This window comes from Colletotrichum aenigma, assembly GCF_013390185.1.
Source record: "Colletotrichum aenigma strain Cg56 chromosome Unknown KSG_Cg56_contig02, whole genome shotgun sequence".
NCBI lineage: Eukaryota > Fungi > Ascomycota > Sordariomycetes > Glomerellales > Glomerellaceae > Colletotrichum > Colletotrichum aenigma.
Window position 1 is genome coordinate 6,233,947 of NW_023500908.1, and position 13,750 is coordinate 6,247,696.

The 13,750-nt window shown below is 53.9% G+C and overlaps 3 protein-coding genes across 3 annotated transcripts; 2 read left to right on the forward strand and 1 right to left on the reverse strand.

Moving 5' to 3' along the window:
• Nucleotides 1-473: 473 nt before the first annotated feature.
• HQD2-1 (Catechol 1,2-dioxygenase) lies at nt 474-1,423 on the forward strand (the record flags this gene model as incomplete). Its single annotated transcript, XM_037318953.1, has 3 exons — nt 474-670; nt 729-1,046; nt 1,243-1,423. The coding sequence occupies 3 exons, from the start codon at nt 474-476 to the stop codon at nt 1,421-1,423; spliced, it is 696 nt and encodes a 231-aa protein (XP_037182610.1).
• A 317-nt stretch (nt 1,424-1,740) lies between these two features.
• Nucleotides 1,741-5,576, forward strand: CGCA056_v003697 (putative ankyrin repeat protein; the record flags this gene model as incomplete). Its single annotated transcript, XM_037318954.1, has 9 exons — nt 1,741-2,483; nt 2,531-3,021; nt 3,211-4,267; nt 4,329-4,725; nt 4,779-5,042; nt 5,091-5,171; nt 5,224-5,253; nt 5,311-5,433; nt 5,490-5,576. 9 exons carry the CDS (start codon nt 1,741-1,743, stop codon nt 5,574-5,576), a joined length of 3,273 nt encoding a protein of 1,090 aa, XP_037182609.1.
• A 129-nt stretch (nt 5,577-5,705) lies between these two features.
• Nucleotides 5,706-10,926, reverse strand: atnG-4 (ABC transporter atnG; the record flags this gene model as incomplete). Its single annotated transcript, XM_037318955.1, has 14 exons — nt 5,706-5,931; nt 5,985-6,359; nt 6,415-6,495; nt 6,548-7,282; nt 7,329-7,400; nt 7,453-7,576; nt 7,635-7,970; nt 8,026-8,188; nt 8,248-9,029; nt 9,082-9,315; nt 9,371-9,656; nt 9,758-9,987; nt 10,079-10,631; nt 10,702-10,926. 14 exons carry the CDS (start codon nt 10,924-10,926, stop codon nt 5,706-5,708), a joined length of 4,422 nt encoding a protein of 1,473 aa, XP_037182608.1.
• Between the last annotated feature and the right edge of the window lie 2,824 nt (nt 10,927-13,750).

Sequence of the window (13,750 nt, forward strand, 5' to 3'; positions counted from 1 at the left end):
GCCGTCGACAACTTTAAGTATATCTTCAACGGCATCGGCATAAACCAGCATCTGAATTGACTTTCTTCCCCTGCAACGTTGGCTCGTGTGTTTTGTCTTGGGTGATTCGAGGGTGGTTCCATTGCGACCCGCCATGCAGAAAGTTTAACACACTTCGCAAGTATTAATCAACTCAATGCTTCCGTTCCGTTTCCCGTTGCGATGTCTTGGTCTGTTCTGTGATTTCGGTGTTTTGCCTACTTTGAAGCTCTGATTGCAACATGTTGCTCGCATCTTCTTCAAGAACACTCGTGTTTAGTTGCCGTCAAGCTGCAACACGTAGTCTTCGTCAACGGCCGCAACTCACAACCCCCTTGTCACTAACACAACCCTGCGCAAGATGGACTTCGAGTGCGACAAAAGATGGCGCCGGCAACAAACAGCCTCCTGCCCATAGATTTGACCCTAACTTCACCCAACGTGTCATCGATACCATGGGTCCCAACATGACACCTCGAAACCGACAGATCATGAGCTCCTTCATCCGCCACCTTCACGATTTCACCCGCGAAGTCGAGTTGACGATGGACGAATGGATGACGGCTGTCCATTTCGTCAACTCCGTGGGTCAGATATCGAACAAAACTCGCAACGAAGCCCATCGCGTGTCTGACATCCTCGGTCTCGAATCGTGAGTCTGAAGTCGCTGTCCCAAAATGAGTCTTACGTTTGACAATAGACTACGTAAGACTCGTCGATGAGATTGCGAACAAAATCGTCACAGAAGGCGGCCTCGACCCAACTTCGTCGTCCATTCTCGGCCCCTTCTGGTCGCCTGAGGCGCCTTTCCGCGAGCTGGGAGACAGTATCATCCAAGATCCAGCGCCCGGCGGTCGGGTTTGCAAGATGCACGGCACCATCACCGATCTCAGCACGGGGAAGGGCATCCCTGGAGCGGTGTTTGACATTTGGCAGGCGTCGTCGAACGGCCGCTATGATTTCCAGGACCCGGAGAACCAAACGCCCAACAACCTTCGAGGCAAATTCCGCGCGGATGAGGAGGGAAGGTACTGGTTTTATTGCTACCATCCGACGGCATACAGTCTTCCCCGCGATGGTCCCAGTTTCAAGCTGTTGAACATGATGGATCGGCACCCGATGCGGCCGGCGCATATTCATATAATGGCCAGTAGCATGTTTCCCTGAGGTGATCCAACGTGGTAAGCTTACGCGATGGCAACAGGTCACACACCCAGAATTCAGGGGATGCACCACCCAGCTGTACCCCAACGACGATCCCTGGCTCTCAACCGACACCGTCTTCGCACTCAAGGACGATCTCTTGTGCGACTTCAAACCTCTCAAGGGCGACGACAAGGCTGAGCTGGAACTCGAGTACAACGTCATCCTCGCTCCAAGGGATTACAAGGCCAAGAACACATAACCCGGCCCGCAGGATCAGGCTGCGGGCACTTGGCCCTGTGCTTGCTGATCTCCAATTCTTAGCCAATTTTCCAGTATGTCTTACACAAATAATTTAGCATGACCAATAGAAACACACGAGATGTCTCCTGAAAGTAAGCCTCGGAGGAAGCCTAGGAGGCGCACGCTGCAGGCGTGTTAGACAAGGCTCGCTTAGTGCTGCTGAAGTCGAGACCAACACGCGTGTTGCCAAGTTCATCATTCTGTCCCCGTTCATCCACTTTCTCTGCTTGATTTGATTCGATTGATGCTCTCTCGTGACGGTTGGCGCGACTCATGATGGAAACATTGGAGGATACCATTGAGGGTCTTTGGTCTTTCTCAGACCACAGCGACCGGCACCATCAAAACGTCGAAGCCACCCATCCGGAGACGTGCCAGTGGGTATTTGGCAACTCGACGTACCATGAGTGGGAACAGGACGAAGGCAGAGCTCTTTTTATTACCGGTCCTCCGGGCATAGGAAAGTCATTCTTAGCGTCTGCAGTCATCGAAGAGCTCCGTGGGCTGAGATCAGTCGCGTACTTCTTTTGCGACCAGTTCCCCGCTGCGACAGCTGATTCCTTTTACAAATGCGTCCTAGCACAGCTTGCGGGGGATATTGGCGCCAGTACAGACGTTCTGTCTCAACTACACCTTTTGGTCAAAGAGGCTGGTGAGAGTGTTCTTGACGAGGGCCAAAGGCGATTTGCCTTGGATCTAGTAAGACGCAAGAACGGCTACCAGAAAAGTCCCTGTTTGATCATTGATGGGATACATGAGCTGAGAGACGACAGCTTGCTACATCTAATCTCGGCGGTTCGAATGCTTCAAGACGAGTACGACTTCAACATTCTAATCACTTCAAGATGCATATTTCCGCAGCTGGAGGTCCTCGATTCTGCCAGCACTCTGGAGATTACCAGTAAAGATACTGACGATGACTTGACACGATGCATCAAGCATCGTCTTGAAGACAATGAAGAGCTGTGGCATAGATCTGCAGAATTTGTGCCTTCTATAGTAGAAGGTGCAGAGGGAATGTAAGTATCCCCTAAATTACAAAGAAAAGACAGCTAAAGGTTCGCAGATTCTTCTTCGCGACCCAGATCGTGGACTGTGTGCTAGAAGCATCTAACACCTCAGACGCCCGAAGCCCCGATGCGTGGAAGACCTTGGGCAGCAGCCTCAACACTCTCTTCGACGGGCTTCTTGACAGCATCTTGAGTAGACCGGACGCCAGCACTGCTTCGTGCGCATTCAACTGGCTGGTCTACACAGAAAGGCCACTTTCCATGAGAGAGCTGCAACATGCGTTAGCCGCCAATGCCACAAGGCACCTATGGAACACGAAAGAACCTCTCCACCAAGCCGTCGAGCCTCTGTATCACACCGTCAATCCCAAGACGATCTTATCGGCTCTGAGAGGGCTTGTGCAGGTAGACAAGGGCACGGGAGTCGTTCGATTCTTTCACTCGGCGGCGGGAGAGCACTTTCGACAGCACGCTGAGCGGTTCCCCAGTGCGCAAGAGATGATCACCGAGGCTTGCGTCAGGATACTGGCATTTGCATGCCTTCCATGTGAGTAAGATTTCGTTCTCATTGTAGAGTATTTTCCGCTCGGCTACTGTAGCTTGATTGGACGACGATATTCATGACTACCTACGGAGAAGACGAGAAGGAACAAGGAGCACTCTCTTCCCAGTCGACTGTCTCTGGCTTGTAAACAAATGTTCTACCCAGGAAACATACTGATCTCTTCCTCTACAGCTCCGAGCGAAGCCAACTGGGTTATCGAAGATTCTTCAAATGAACCCAAAAGACCATCCTCAAAGTCATCCCACAACGAACCCGAGTCATCCGAGGCGACCTCTGAGAAGGCTTCATCCCGCAGTCCCTGGCTCCCTCGCATGATGGACAAGTTATACCACTCATCTCAGTCGTACTCTAACTCCTACCGGCCGCAACACAACCCGTTCCAGGTCAAGCTACAGATGCCGGCCAACCAGGGTTTCTTCAGGTCAGGTAGGGAATACGAGGAGAAACTGCATGTACAGCCGCTGCTCCAGTATGCCGCATGCAACTGGGGTTATCATGCTCGATCGTGCCCCATGGATGACAACATCATGGACCTCTTGCAAGACCGGGTCAGACTTGATGGGATATGCCAGACGCTTACATATGAACACAGCGGCTACAACACAAAGTTCCCCAGAGACGTAACTGGCCTTCACCTAGCGGCCTATTTCGGGCTCAAGGGCGCAGCAATACGCCTATTAGACGCCGGGGTTCCTGCGAGCTCGAGAGATAGTTATGGCCAGACACCGCTGTGGTGGGCAGCCAAACACTACCAAGAAGAAGTCGCGCGGCTGCTCAGTGAGAAGGACAAGGTCACGCTCCACCTCCTCATCCGGGCGAAGCAGACTTCCCTGGTCGAGTTCCTGCTTGACGTCGGGTATAACGTCAACACGACCGACATCGAGAAGTGGACACCTCTGCACGCTGCGACCAAAGAGAAGGATGTCGAGATGGCAGAGCGGCTAATCCAAGCCGGGGCCGATGTCGACGCCACGGATGTCAACGGGACGCGGCCGCTCAGTCTAGCTATGGAGATGCGCAACTATGAGCTCATCCATATGCTGGTGGCCAACCAGGCTGACACGAAGGACCTTGATCTAGGAAAGATCCGAACAGTGTTTGGTCTGCAGTCCGGCGATTCTCTTGAGATATACGAGGACAGGCATCACGGCACGAAGATTATGAGGCAGATTCCGAGGGAGTTCTCGTGGACGTCGGATATGCAGGCCGACACTGGACGCTACTCCATGTAAGTGAGCGGTGTAGATGCGCAGGTTGGATTAGGTCATGTCAGCTCACTATAATCACAGGAACCTCTCAAAGTTAAAGTCAACCAAGAAGATTCCTGGTATTGAGGAGCTGGGGCTTAACCACCTGTTGGACTTCAAGAGAGAGCAAGCGGTGCCGTTTGTGCTTCGAGTGGAACAGCTCACGGAGAACACACAGGAAGGAAGTGTTTGGATTTATTATCTCGAGATCGCGTTGCCATCGGCAGGCCGCGATCATGAGATCCATATTTGCTGGAATGTGACGTCCCATACCGACAAGAATGGGCTGCAATCCTGGAGAACAACCGCACATCTGAGCAACCTGCAGAGACTCTGGCTGCCTGAAAAAGGCATCGAGCTTTTTCAGAGTTTAGTCTCGGAGGTTCAGAAGCGGTGGAGCTCCGTTGTCAGGAATACCATCAACAACATCAACGGACAGGTATGCACTCAACCCCTCTTGGGATTATTAATTTCGAGCTAACAAGGAGAAAGCGACGCGGTGAGGTTTTGGAAGCAAACGGCAGCGACCCAAACCTCCTAGGCACATTGCTGAAAGACGCATTGAGACCGGTCCACTATCGACGCCGGTTACAGACCACCGTTACCGAGGCACAAAAGTTTGCGACTGATTACTGCAATCGTCATGACGAGGTTGCTGACCTTGACGGGCTTCTAAAGCAGATCGAGGCGTTCTCTGACGATGTTGGTAACTATATCGGTCAACTAGATCAGATTACAAGGGATCTAATCCAAATGGTGGGCATGCACCCAGGATCTACACGCCCCATACTTACACTCATTCAGGAATTCAATCTGGTCTCCATCAATGAGGCTCGGCAGTCTGTGAAGATGGCGGCGAGCTTGAAGAGATTGAGTTGGATTACGGTAAGTAAACCTCGATGCACATAGAGGCTGTGAATGCTTACGACACGTCTAGTTCATCTTTCTACCTCTCACATTCATAGCAGTAAGCGGTATTTCATTCAGTTATCCCGTGACAGCTGCTTATCAGACCACTCTACAGACATCCTTTGGGATGAACATTGATATCCTTTCTGATGATCCCCCCTGGTATTGGTATCTTCCATTTGCCGGAGTCACCATCCTTCTCACTTCGGCGGTGTGGCTTCTCTTCAAGTACAGCAGGGTAAGCATTCACATGTACCGTTTTCTTCCGTGCCTTACTAATACATTAAAATCCAGTTGGAGGATATGATCGAGAGGTCGATGGGTAGAGTACTGTCGCGGAAACAAGCTGATAGCGATGGACGGCCAATGTTTCATTTTTGAACGTTGGATCCCGCTCAGGGTTCATGTAGGATAATTTTGAAGAAAGGAGTATCATTCATTATAATTACAATAACAGAGCTGCGACGTCTGCATGTTGTATAACTAGTCTTACACTCTCAATATTTCGGCTCAATCAGACGTGGTAGATGAGCGCTCATACAACGCCTTGAACGCCGAATTCCTCTCAAGGAGCTCTTTCGGCCTGCCATACTCGACCAATTCGCCGGCATCAACGACCGCAACTCTGTCAAAGTCCACAATGGATTCCAGCTTATGTGCGATGGCGATGACGGTCCAGTCCTGGAACCACGATCGCAAGACCTCATCGATGACGTGACTTGATTCGTCATTCAAACTGCGGGAAGATGTAAGTGATTTGTCACACCTGAAAGTAGATAGCAACATTACCTGCTCGTGATCTCGTCGAGAATCAGCACCCTGCCCTTCCGCAGCATGGCTCTGGCAAAGACCAAAAGCTGCGCCTCACCCTGCGAAAAGAACTTGTCGTCAATCAACGCATCGAGGCCGCCTCGTTCTTCGACCTTGCCCCAGAGCTGCACCTTCTCGAGGGCCTCGACGACATCAGAATCTGGCACGGTCCCGGTCGGGTCGATGTTGAGCCGCACGCTGCCGTCGAAGATGTACGACTCCTGCGGCACGGCGACGAGATGGGAGCGTACGTATTCGTGGGGGAGGGTGGAGAGGTCGATGCCGTCTACGGTGATGGAGCCGCTGTCTAGATCGAGCATGCGGAGGAGGGACAGCACTATGGAACTCTTGCCGCTATCGGCCGTGTTAGAGAGGCGTCCACGAAACTTTGACTGAATCAGAAGCTCACCTGCCGGTTCGTCCGCAAATGGCAACTTTCTGTCCAGGTTCAATAGACATGGATATGCCTTTGAGAACAGTGCCCCCTGACCTAGAGATGAAGTCAGTGTCAAATCCATTTCGCTGCAACGAGACGGACTTACAGATACGACGCTGTAACATCACGGAGCTCGACAGCACCGCGACTTGGCCACTCCCCCTCCGGCTCACGGAGCTCATCTGTGGCATCCTCAGGCTTCGTGCTGGCAGCAAAGTTCCTCACCCTAGCCACCGCGCCCAGCGACACCTCGAGCATAACCCAAGACGTGATAAGCGCCTTGATCACGCCGCTGAAGGAGAGAACATTGTTCAACGCAATACCGATGAACGCAGGCCCGATCTGCTCTCGGAGAGTAGTCACGAGGACGATCAGAATCAAAGCGATGACTGTAATAGTCATGTCCACGGCGAAAGTCAGCCATCGCTGGAGGCAGCTGAGGAGGTAGCTGGGCCGCTGCGAGTCGTCCAGGCGATGCATGTTAGCCGCCTCGAAAGCGTCTTCCCATTTGAAGGCTCTGATGGTAGCGAGACCCTCCAGCGTTTCGATGAGCTGCGTGTAGAGAGGCGCCTTGTGTTCGATGTCGAGGAGGCGCATCTGGCGGGAAGTGCGCAGGTAGAAGTGCTGGAGGGCGTAGAAGACGGGGACGAGGAAGGGGAGGGTGGCCGCCATGTAGCGTGAGGACACGGACATCATGACGAAGCGGGCGATGCCGAAGACAACGCCGACGGCGACACCGAGAGCGGCGGCGGGGAGCTCCATGTCGATGAGCTGGAGGTCTTGGCTGAATCTGTTGACGGTGACGCCGCTGTCGACGGAGCTGTGGAATGACATGGGAGCGCTGGACGTTGTTAGTTTCACTGCGCAAAGAGTAGGGGATGACTTACCGTGATGTGGTGTCCAGAAGAACGCTGTGGAAGTAGACGCCAGAGTGGTTTATGATGACGATGAAGAGGAACCTGTCGTAGGACATGAGTAGGAGTAGAAGTAATGGCAAGGAGGTGTCCGTACCATATGCTGATAAAGAACGAGACAATCGATCCCACGCCGAGAGCGGCGTAAACGCCCACCCACTTGCCGAGATCTTGGTTGGGTCTCTGTTCGTTTGCCTCTGTCCACCATTTGAGCCAGATGTCTGCAGAGCTCTGGATTAGCGAAAGGAGGATGATGGAGATGGAGTGGGCGAGTCTTACCGGGGAATGAGTCGAAGAATGCAAACACGATCATGAAGCCGGCAAACATAGACAGGCTGAACCATCCCGCCGCTTTGGCGTAGAAGCTGTACATGGCCCAGTCGCCGAGTTGCCGGGTTGCATCCGCCTGTTCCTCCAGCGCGTTGATGACCGCCTCTGGGGGCTTTTCATTCCCCAGGCCAGATGTGTTGGCTGCGGAACCTTTCGCAGTGTTCATCGCAAATTTTGGCTGCACCACGTTGGAAAGTTGGCTCGACGTTGATGCGAGTCCTGCGGCTTTGATCTGGCCGTCTTCGTTGAGGAATACTTCATCGTCGGCAAAGGAGAGGCGACGGGCTTCACATTTTGTGTCAGCTACAACTTGACGCAGAGAAGAAAAACGACAACTGACAGTCTGATGAAACCAGGACCACGGTCGTGTCATTATTGCGTAGCAAGCCTTTGCTACCAAGTAGGTTGCCGAACACGCTTTCTTCTGTGCCAGAGTCAAGACCGCTAAATACGTCGTCAAGTAGAAGCAGCTCTTGGCGGGCATACAAAGCTCTGGCAATGGCCTGTAATGGTTTAGCAGGGTGCTTTTACTAAGGTAGCGAGATGACAGTAAAGAGCGTACCAAGCGATGTTTCTGACCGCCGCTCATAGAGATACCCTTCGTCCCAGCCACTGTCCTGTCGCCGTTCGGCCAGCTCGCGATGTCCTGTTCGAGGGCACATGCAGCAATCACTTTCCTGTACCAAGACTCGTCAAAGACTCCGTGGCCGATAACAATATCACGAACCGTAGCGTTTGGAATCCAGGCCGATTGACCGCAGTAGGTAGCCCCTGAGAAGTTGGTACGGATGGTACCCCTGAAGGACGATAGTTCACCTAGAAGAGTTTTGAGTAGCGTGGACTTGCCGCAGCCAACGGGCCCCAGAACCAACGTGAACGCCCGACGTCTAATGTTCCAGCGTTCAATGTCAATGACAGGTTTGGCATCGTCAGACCAAGAAAAGGACCCTTTCACGGAGGCGACGATGTTCTCTGGGAGGCTTTCGCTGCATGCCTCGGATTTACAAATTTCTGAGAGCTCAATATCCTGAATCGGCGTGGAAACTCTCATCGAGGTTTCTGATGTCACGAAAGGTTCTGAGCGTCTCTTCTCGCTTACCGTGGCTACTCTGGTGTCGGCCCTCTCTTTCCCGTTCAGGAAGTCCTGAATGCGCTGGAAAGAAGTGACCGCGGTCGCCGTGATGGGCAGGGCCATGATGATGCCCGCCAAAGGCTGGTTCACCAGTGTCAAGATGGAAATGGCCGTGAAGGCTTTGGAGATTGTCAAGACATCGTCCGATCCAGAGGCGATGCCCGCAAACGTGCCGAGCGTGAGGATAGGAGACCATATCGGGGTGCAAATCACTTTCTGCGTGTAAGCTGCCACGAGCGCACAGCTAGGCGGGTGTGGGCTTACTCAACATCATGGAGATACCAAGGAGGACCCTGTACCTCTTGGACACGACCAACTCAGTGCTGCGGAGGTTCTGTATGACGGAGAATGCGACCTCGTTGAGCCCGGACACCTTGAGCCACTTGATGCTGCCGAGGGTCTTGGAGGTCGTCGTCACCCGGTCCTGCGAAGCCTTGATCCATTGCGCTGATGCTTTGCCAGTAGGAACTGCCAAGAATCCCATCAAGATTATGGTGGCTTCAAGCCGATTAGCTGTCACATCCGTAAAGGAAATTCGAAGAGATTACTGTACCAAAAACGAGCGCGACTGGCATGGCACACGCGGCGCCAAGCTGCCTGTAGATCAAGTAGATGCCGATGCCGATCTCGACGAGACCGCCCCATATCTCGTGTAGCTGGTTGACGCCCTGGCTGATCTGCTCGCTATCGGTCCCGACCAACGTCAGCGCACCCGCAGGGCTGACGTTGGGCGAAGTCAAGTCCAAACGCAGCGCCTTCTGGTAGATGAGGGCGGTGGTGCTGCCCCTCAACATGGCGGCCGTACGATGCGTCCGCCACTCATACTGGCCCGTCGAAACCTGCGACGCAGCGTGTTAGTTGCTTGCAACAAGAACAGAACGCCATCGAAAGATCCAAATTTGGACATCCGGTTCTAGAACTCCCTTCTGAACAAACTCACTGCAATACCGGTGTAGACGAGGACGTAAGCGCCTATCAAGCCAAAACCGCGATTGCGGTATTCCCGGGTCTGGGGCAGGCCGGCGAGCTCGATGGCCTGCTGGATGAGCAGCGGCTGTGCGTAGTTGAAGCCGATCTGGAAGAGTTTCGGAACGACGGCCGCGGACATGGGTCCTGCGAACACGCGGAGCCAGGTGCTGAACAGAGCGCCGGGCCTGGTCTTGTCGGGGACTTTTTCATGTTGGCAGATAGATTAGCCCGCGGAAAGATCTTTTTCGGTCCTACGACATTGACGTGGCCGTAGCAGCGGGAAATTAATTACCTTGGTCCCACGCGTCCGCGAGTTTCTTGTATAGCGGCTCGGAAGCCAGCTTCGGGTCGAGGGGGTACAGGTCTTCTAGCTTGAGGATGTTTCTGTACCCGTTGATGAAGAGTGACGTCAGCCAGAAGAAGACGGAGCGGTTGAAGGTGCCGCTGGTCACTTCCTTGGAATATCCTTTGTGCTGCGGGACCAGGATGCGGCGCTTCTCGGTCGACTCAAGCAGGATCATCACGGCCCTCAAGGCCAGCGTGCAGGTGAAGATGGCCGGGATGGTCTGGTTCGGGCCAAGCATCCACAGAGTGCGGGCACGGGCGGTGTCCAGCAAGACGGACAGAAAGAGGTACGTCGAGAGGACGAAGGACGGCCTCACGGACCGGTCGTGTTCGAGCCATGATAGCAAACCGACTCCCAGCGAGGCGAGCAGACCTAGAACAGCGGCTGGAATCGTTGCTCGGGTGTGGGTGATGGCAGCAGACGAAGTGGTGGCCCAGAGAACGAGCAGAGCAAGGTTGAGGGCTACCAAACAGATGGATGCACACTTATTTTGCACGTTCTTCGTCAGCTAGAACACCCGAGAGGGAATTGACAGGAAAGTCAAATTTGTTTGCGGCGGCAGAACGAACAGCTTTGAGAGCACGCTGGGTGCTGGCAACGACCTTGACATCGGCCCCGGCTAGGCGCAGGGCGCAGGCGGGAAGGACCAGCAGCAGCAGACAATGCAGGGGAACCGCGAGAACGGCCTCCTCGAACAGCAGCGTAAAGTCGAAGCCGCGCCGGCACTCGTCTCCGGCCCACGGGCCGAGAGAGTCATCGACGCCGGCAGGACAAGCCGGTTGCGGGCCCCGCATGTGCGAGCGACGGCACGCTAAGAACGGGACAGCGGCTTCACCTCGTGTTTCAAAAGACTGAAAAGGGGAGGGGGAGCGAGATTTACTTCAGGAGCGGTACCCGTAGCAGATCTCTTTTTTTTTTTTTTTTTTTTTTTTTTTTTTTCAAACAAAACAACGACCGAATGTAACGTTTTGCTACTTCGTTTACTTGAGGTCCCTTCGTCGCGAGTAACTTGGGGTCCGTTGGGGGAAGAGAAAGGGAGTATCACAACTGCTTCACTGAGGGATGAGATTTCTGGTCTCCCTCGGGTTAAAAAGGGAAAACGGCTCAAACAAAAGATCCTTCTTTGAGTCAGAATACGTTGGAACAACATGGCAGGTAGGTAGGCAGGCCATCATGCAGCCGCCGTATTTTGCGAATTGCAATTGCTGCAATCACCGTAATCATAAAGCATCAGCCTTAGGCAGAGCTCGCCATGTTCCGTAGTGTTTCGTCGTTGTGACAGCGCCGCTGCTCCGATGGTGTCGGGTGCCTTTCCAGGATCAGGATCAGGATAATGGACCTCTCGGTAGGCGGCACAGCGCAGGCTGCACAGCCACCCTGCCAATTGCCTAAAGCGGTAGCGGTCTCATCTTTTGCCTGATGGACCAGATGACACTCTCCGTCTGTCTACCTGCATACACAACGGTGCAAAGCGCGAGAGCGTCGGGTAAGAAAAGGGACGGAGAGACTGGATGCCTAGAACACCCCGAGAAATACGCAGCGTTGCGCGAGAAGGTACAGCATCAGACGAGTCGGCGTCGGTACTTCGACGTTGGCCGTCCTGTTGCGGGAGCGCAGTGCAGTGCAATCTGGGTGACGATGACAGTGACGATGATGGACCGGCGGGCGCATCAACTGTCTGAGAACCGTCCGAGTCTTGGGAGGTTCATCTTGATGAGATGACTTTTTGGGATGACCGAGGCTGGTCTCATGTAAGTGCAGGTGGCGTGTGCAAAACGGCGAGGCGGACAGCTCTCAGCTCGTTCGAAAGATTGACATAGCACCTTGGGCATAGTCGCTGGGCTTCGGTTCCGGTTTGGCATGTTGTCGCCTTCATCAGTCGTCTGAAGTCGTGAAGGTGGGTGGGTGGCCGTCTTTTGCTAAATACAGACTCACACGATTCAACCCCAGACAAGCGTTTGCGGAGGATAGAGTCATTTGGAATGGGTGTCTGGTCAGGACTGCTGGCGTTGCCGGCGAACGCCAGCACCTACACGTGGGAACGACGTGAATAAGAAGGGAAGACCCGACCTATTCTGAAGTAGAGGACTCGTCAGCTCCCACGTGACCTTCGTGATGCACTGAGGCCATGGCGAGCTGAGCATCACGGCGATGACGGTCAGAGGAATCAGATAGACGGCCGCCACGTGAAGTTGATAGACACCGCCAAGACGGGATCCGTTGGGGCATTCCCTTCTTCTCGGGTCAGCCAGCACAGCCTGAAAGATGGGCCTTTTCACTGCAAAAAAGAGGAGATGCTACACGGCAGCGAACCACCCTGAGCACCGGCACTTCTCGTCTCCTCTCCTCTCTGTCTCTCCGTCTCTCTCTCTCACATGGGGGGATGCACCCGGGGGAACCTGTGGCAAAGAGTGGAAAGAGTGGGAAGAGTGGACGCGGTGGATGACCCTCGACTTCATGCTCTCCTGCGTCTTGGGTGCTGTCTGATTTTCTGGCTCGCCGATCATCGCTGATGTGCTCCCGCCTCCTGATTCTCCATGATTTCCCAAACAGGATCGCAGCACATCCGTTCATCCCCCCCCCCTCGCTAAGAAACTTGGCTTTTTTGTCATTCCCAAGCGCCCCAGTGATCCCCAGAATGTTGCTCGAGGATTTGTGGGATCATATGCCAGGAAGAGAGAAGGGGGAAGTTGCTGGCGGCGCTCGCCTCGGGCGCCGAGGAAAATCTCGACGAGGGACTGCGAACCCAAGCATTTGGAAACCGAGCCTCTCTTTTCGGAGGCTGAGACTCGACAAGGCCACAAATGAGGCCAGAAGCATCGCCATCGCCGGGGGCTCTTTTCTTGGCTCCTCCATTCTTAGCCTTTTTCTGTTGTTCTCTTATTCAGACCGCACCCATTCTCAGCCTCTTGCGAGTCTTGGCCGTGTTGCGCGACCATCTCGACCCCAACAACCTTGGTTCATTTCTTCGAGACAGCAGCCCTTGGCATTTCGATGCACGAGTTGAAACACCGTGCTTTCTTCGTTCTCTCTCCCACTCTCTGTCTGTCTCTTCCACAACCTGCCAGGTTTCGCCAGGCTCGACCGGTTTCTGTCCAGGTCAGGCCCAGTGACAGGGGTGAGGGGGAAGGGGAGGGGGGCCCATTTTGCAGCGTCGCCTTTTGTTCTAGCCCTCGGCATTTAATGTAGGAAAAGGGGAATAAGGAACGGACGGGATGGGACGGAATGGCGCAGCAACCGCGGCATTGCAAACAAGCATCTCGCTAGGACTTTGACGGTTGGATGCCCGAATTTTTCTTGATTGCACCAGGCGAGCGAGCAATGTTGCAGCAAAAAGGAGATGACTTGCTACGTTGATCAAGGAAGAAGGACCCCGGCAGGGGACGTCAAAGCCAAGCTTCACCGTATCGGCGCATCGTACAGTAGTGCGGCTCCGAAGACAAGCTCGTGGGGGAGCGTCTTACTTGACACACGCTATCCTACCGCGAACGGCCATCGAAGCCGGTTTACCCAGCTACCCAGTCTGCCTCTATCTCTTTGTGTGTCTGTGTTGCATTCGAAGACGACAGAGGTAGACCAGCAGGCCGCGGAATCCAGAATGTTCGCCCAAAGAGCAAA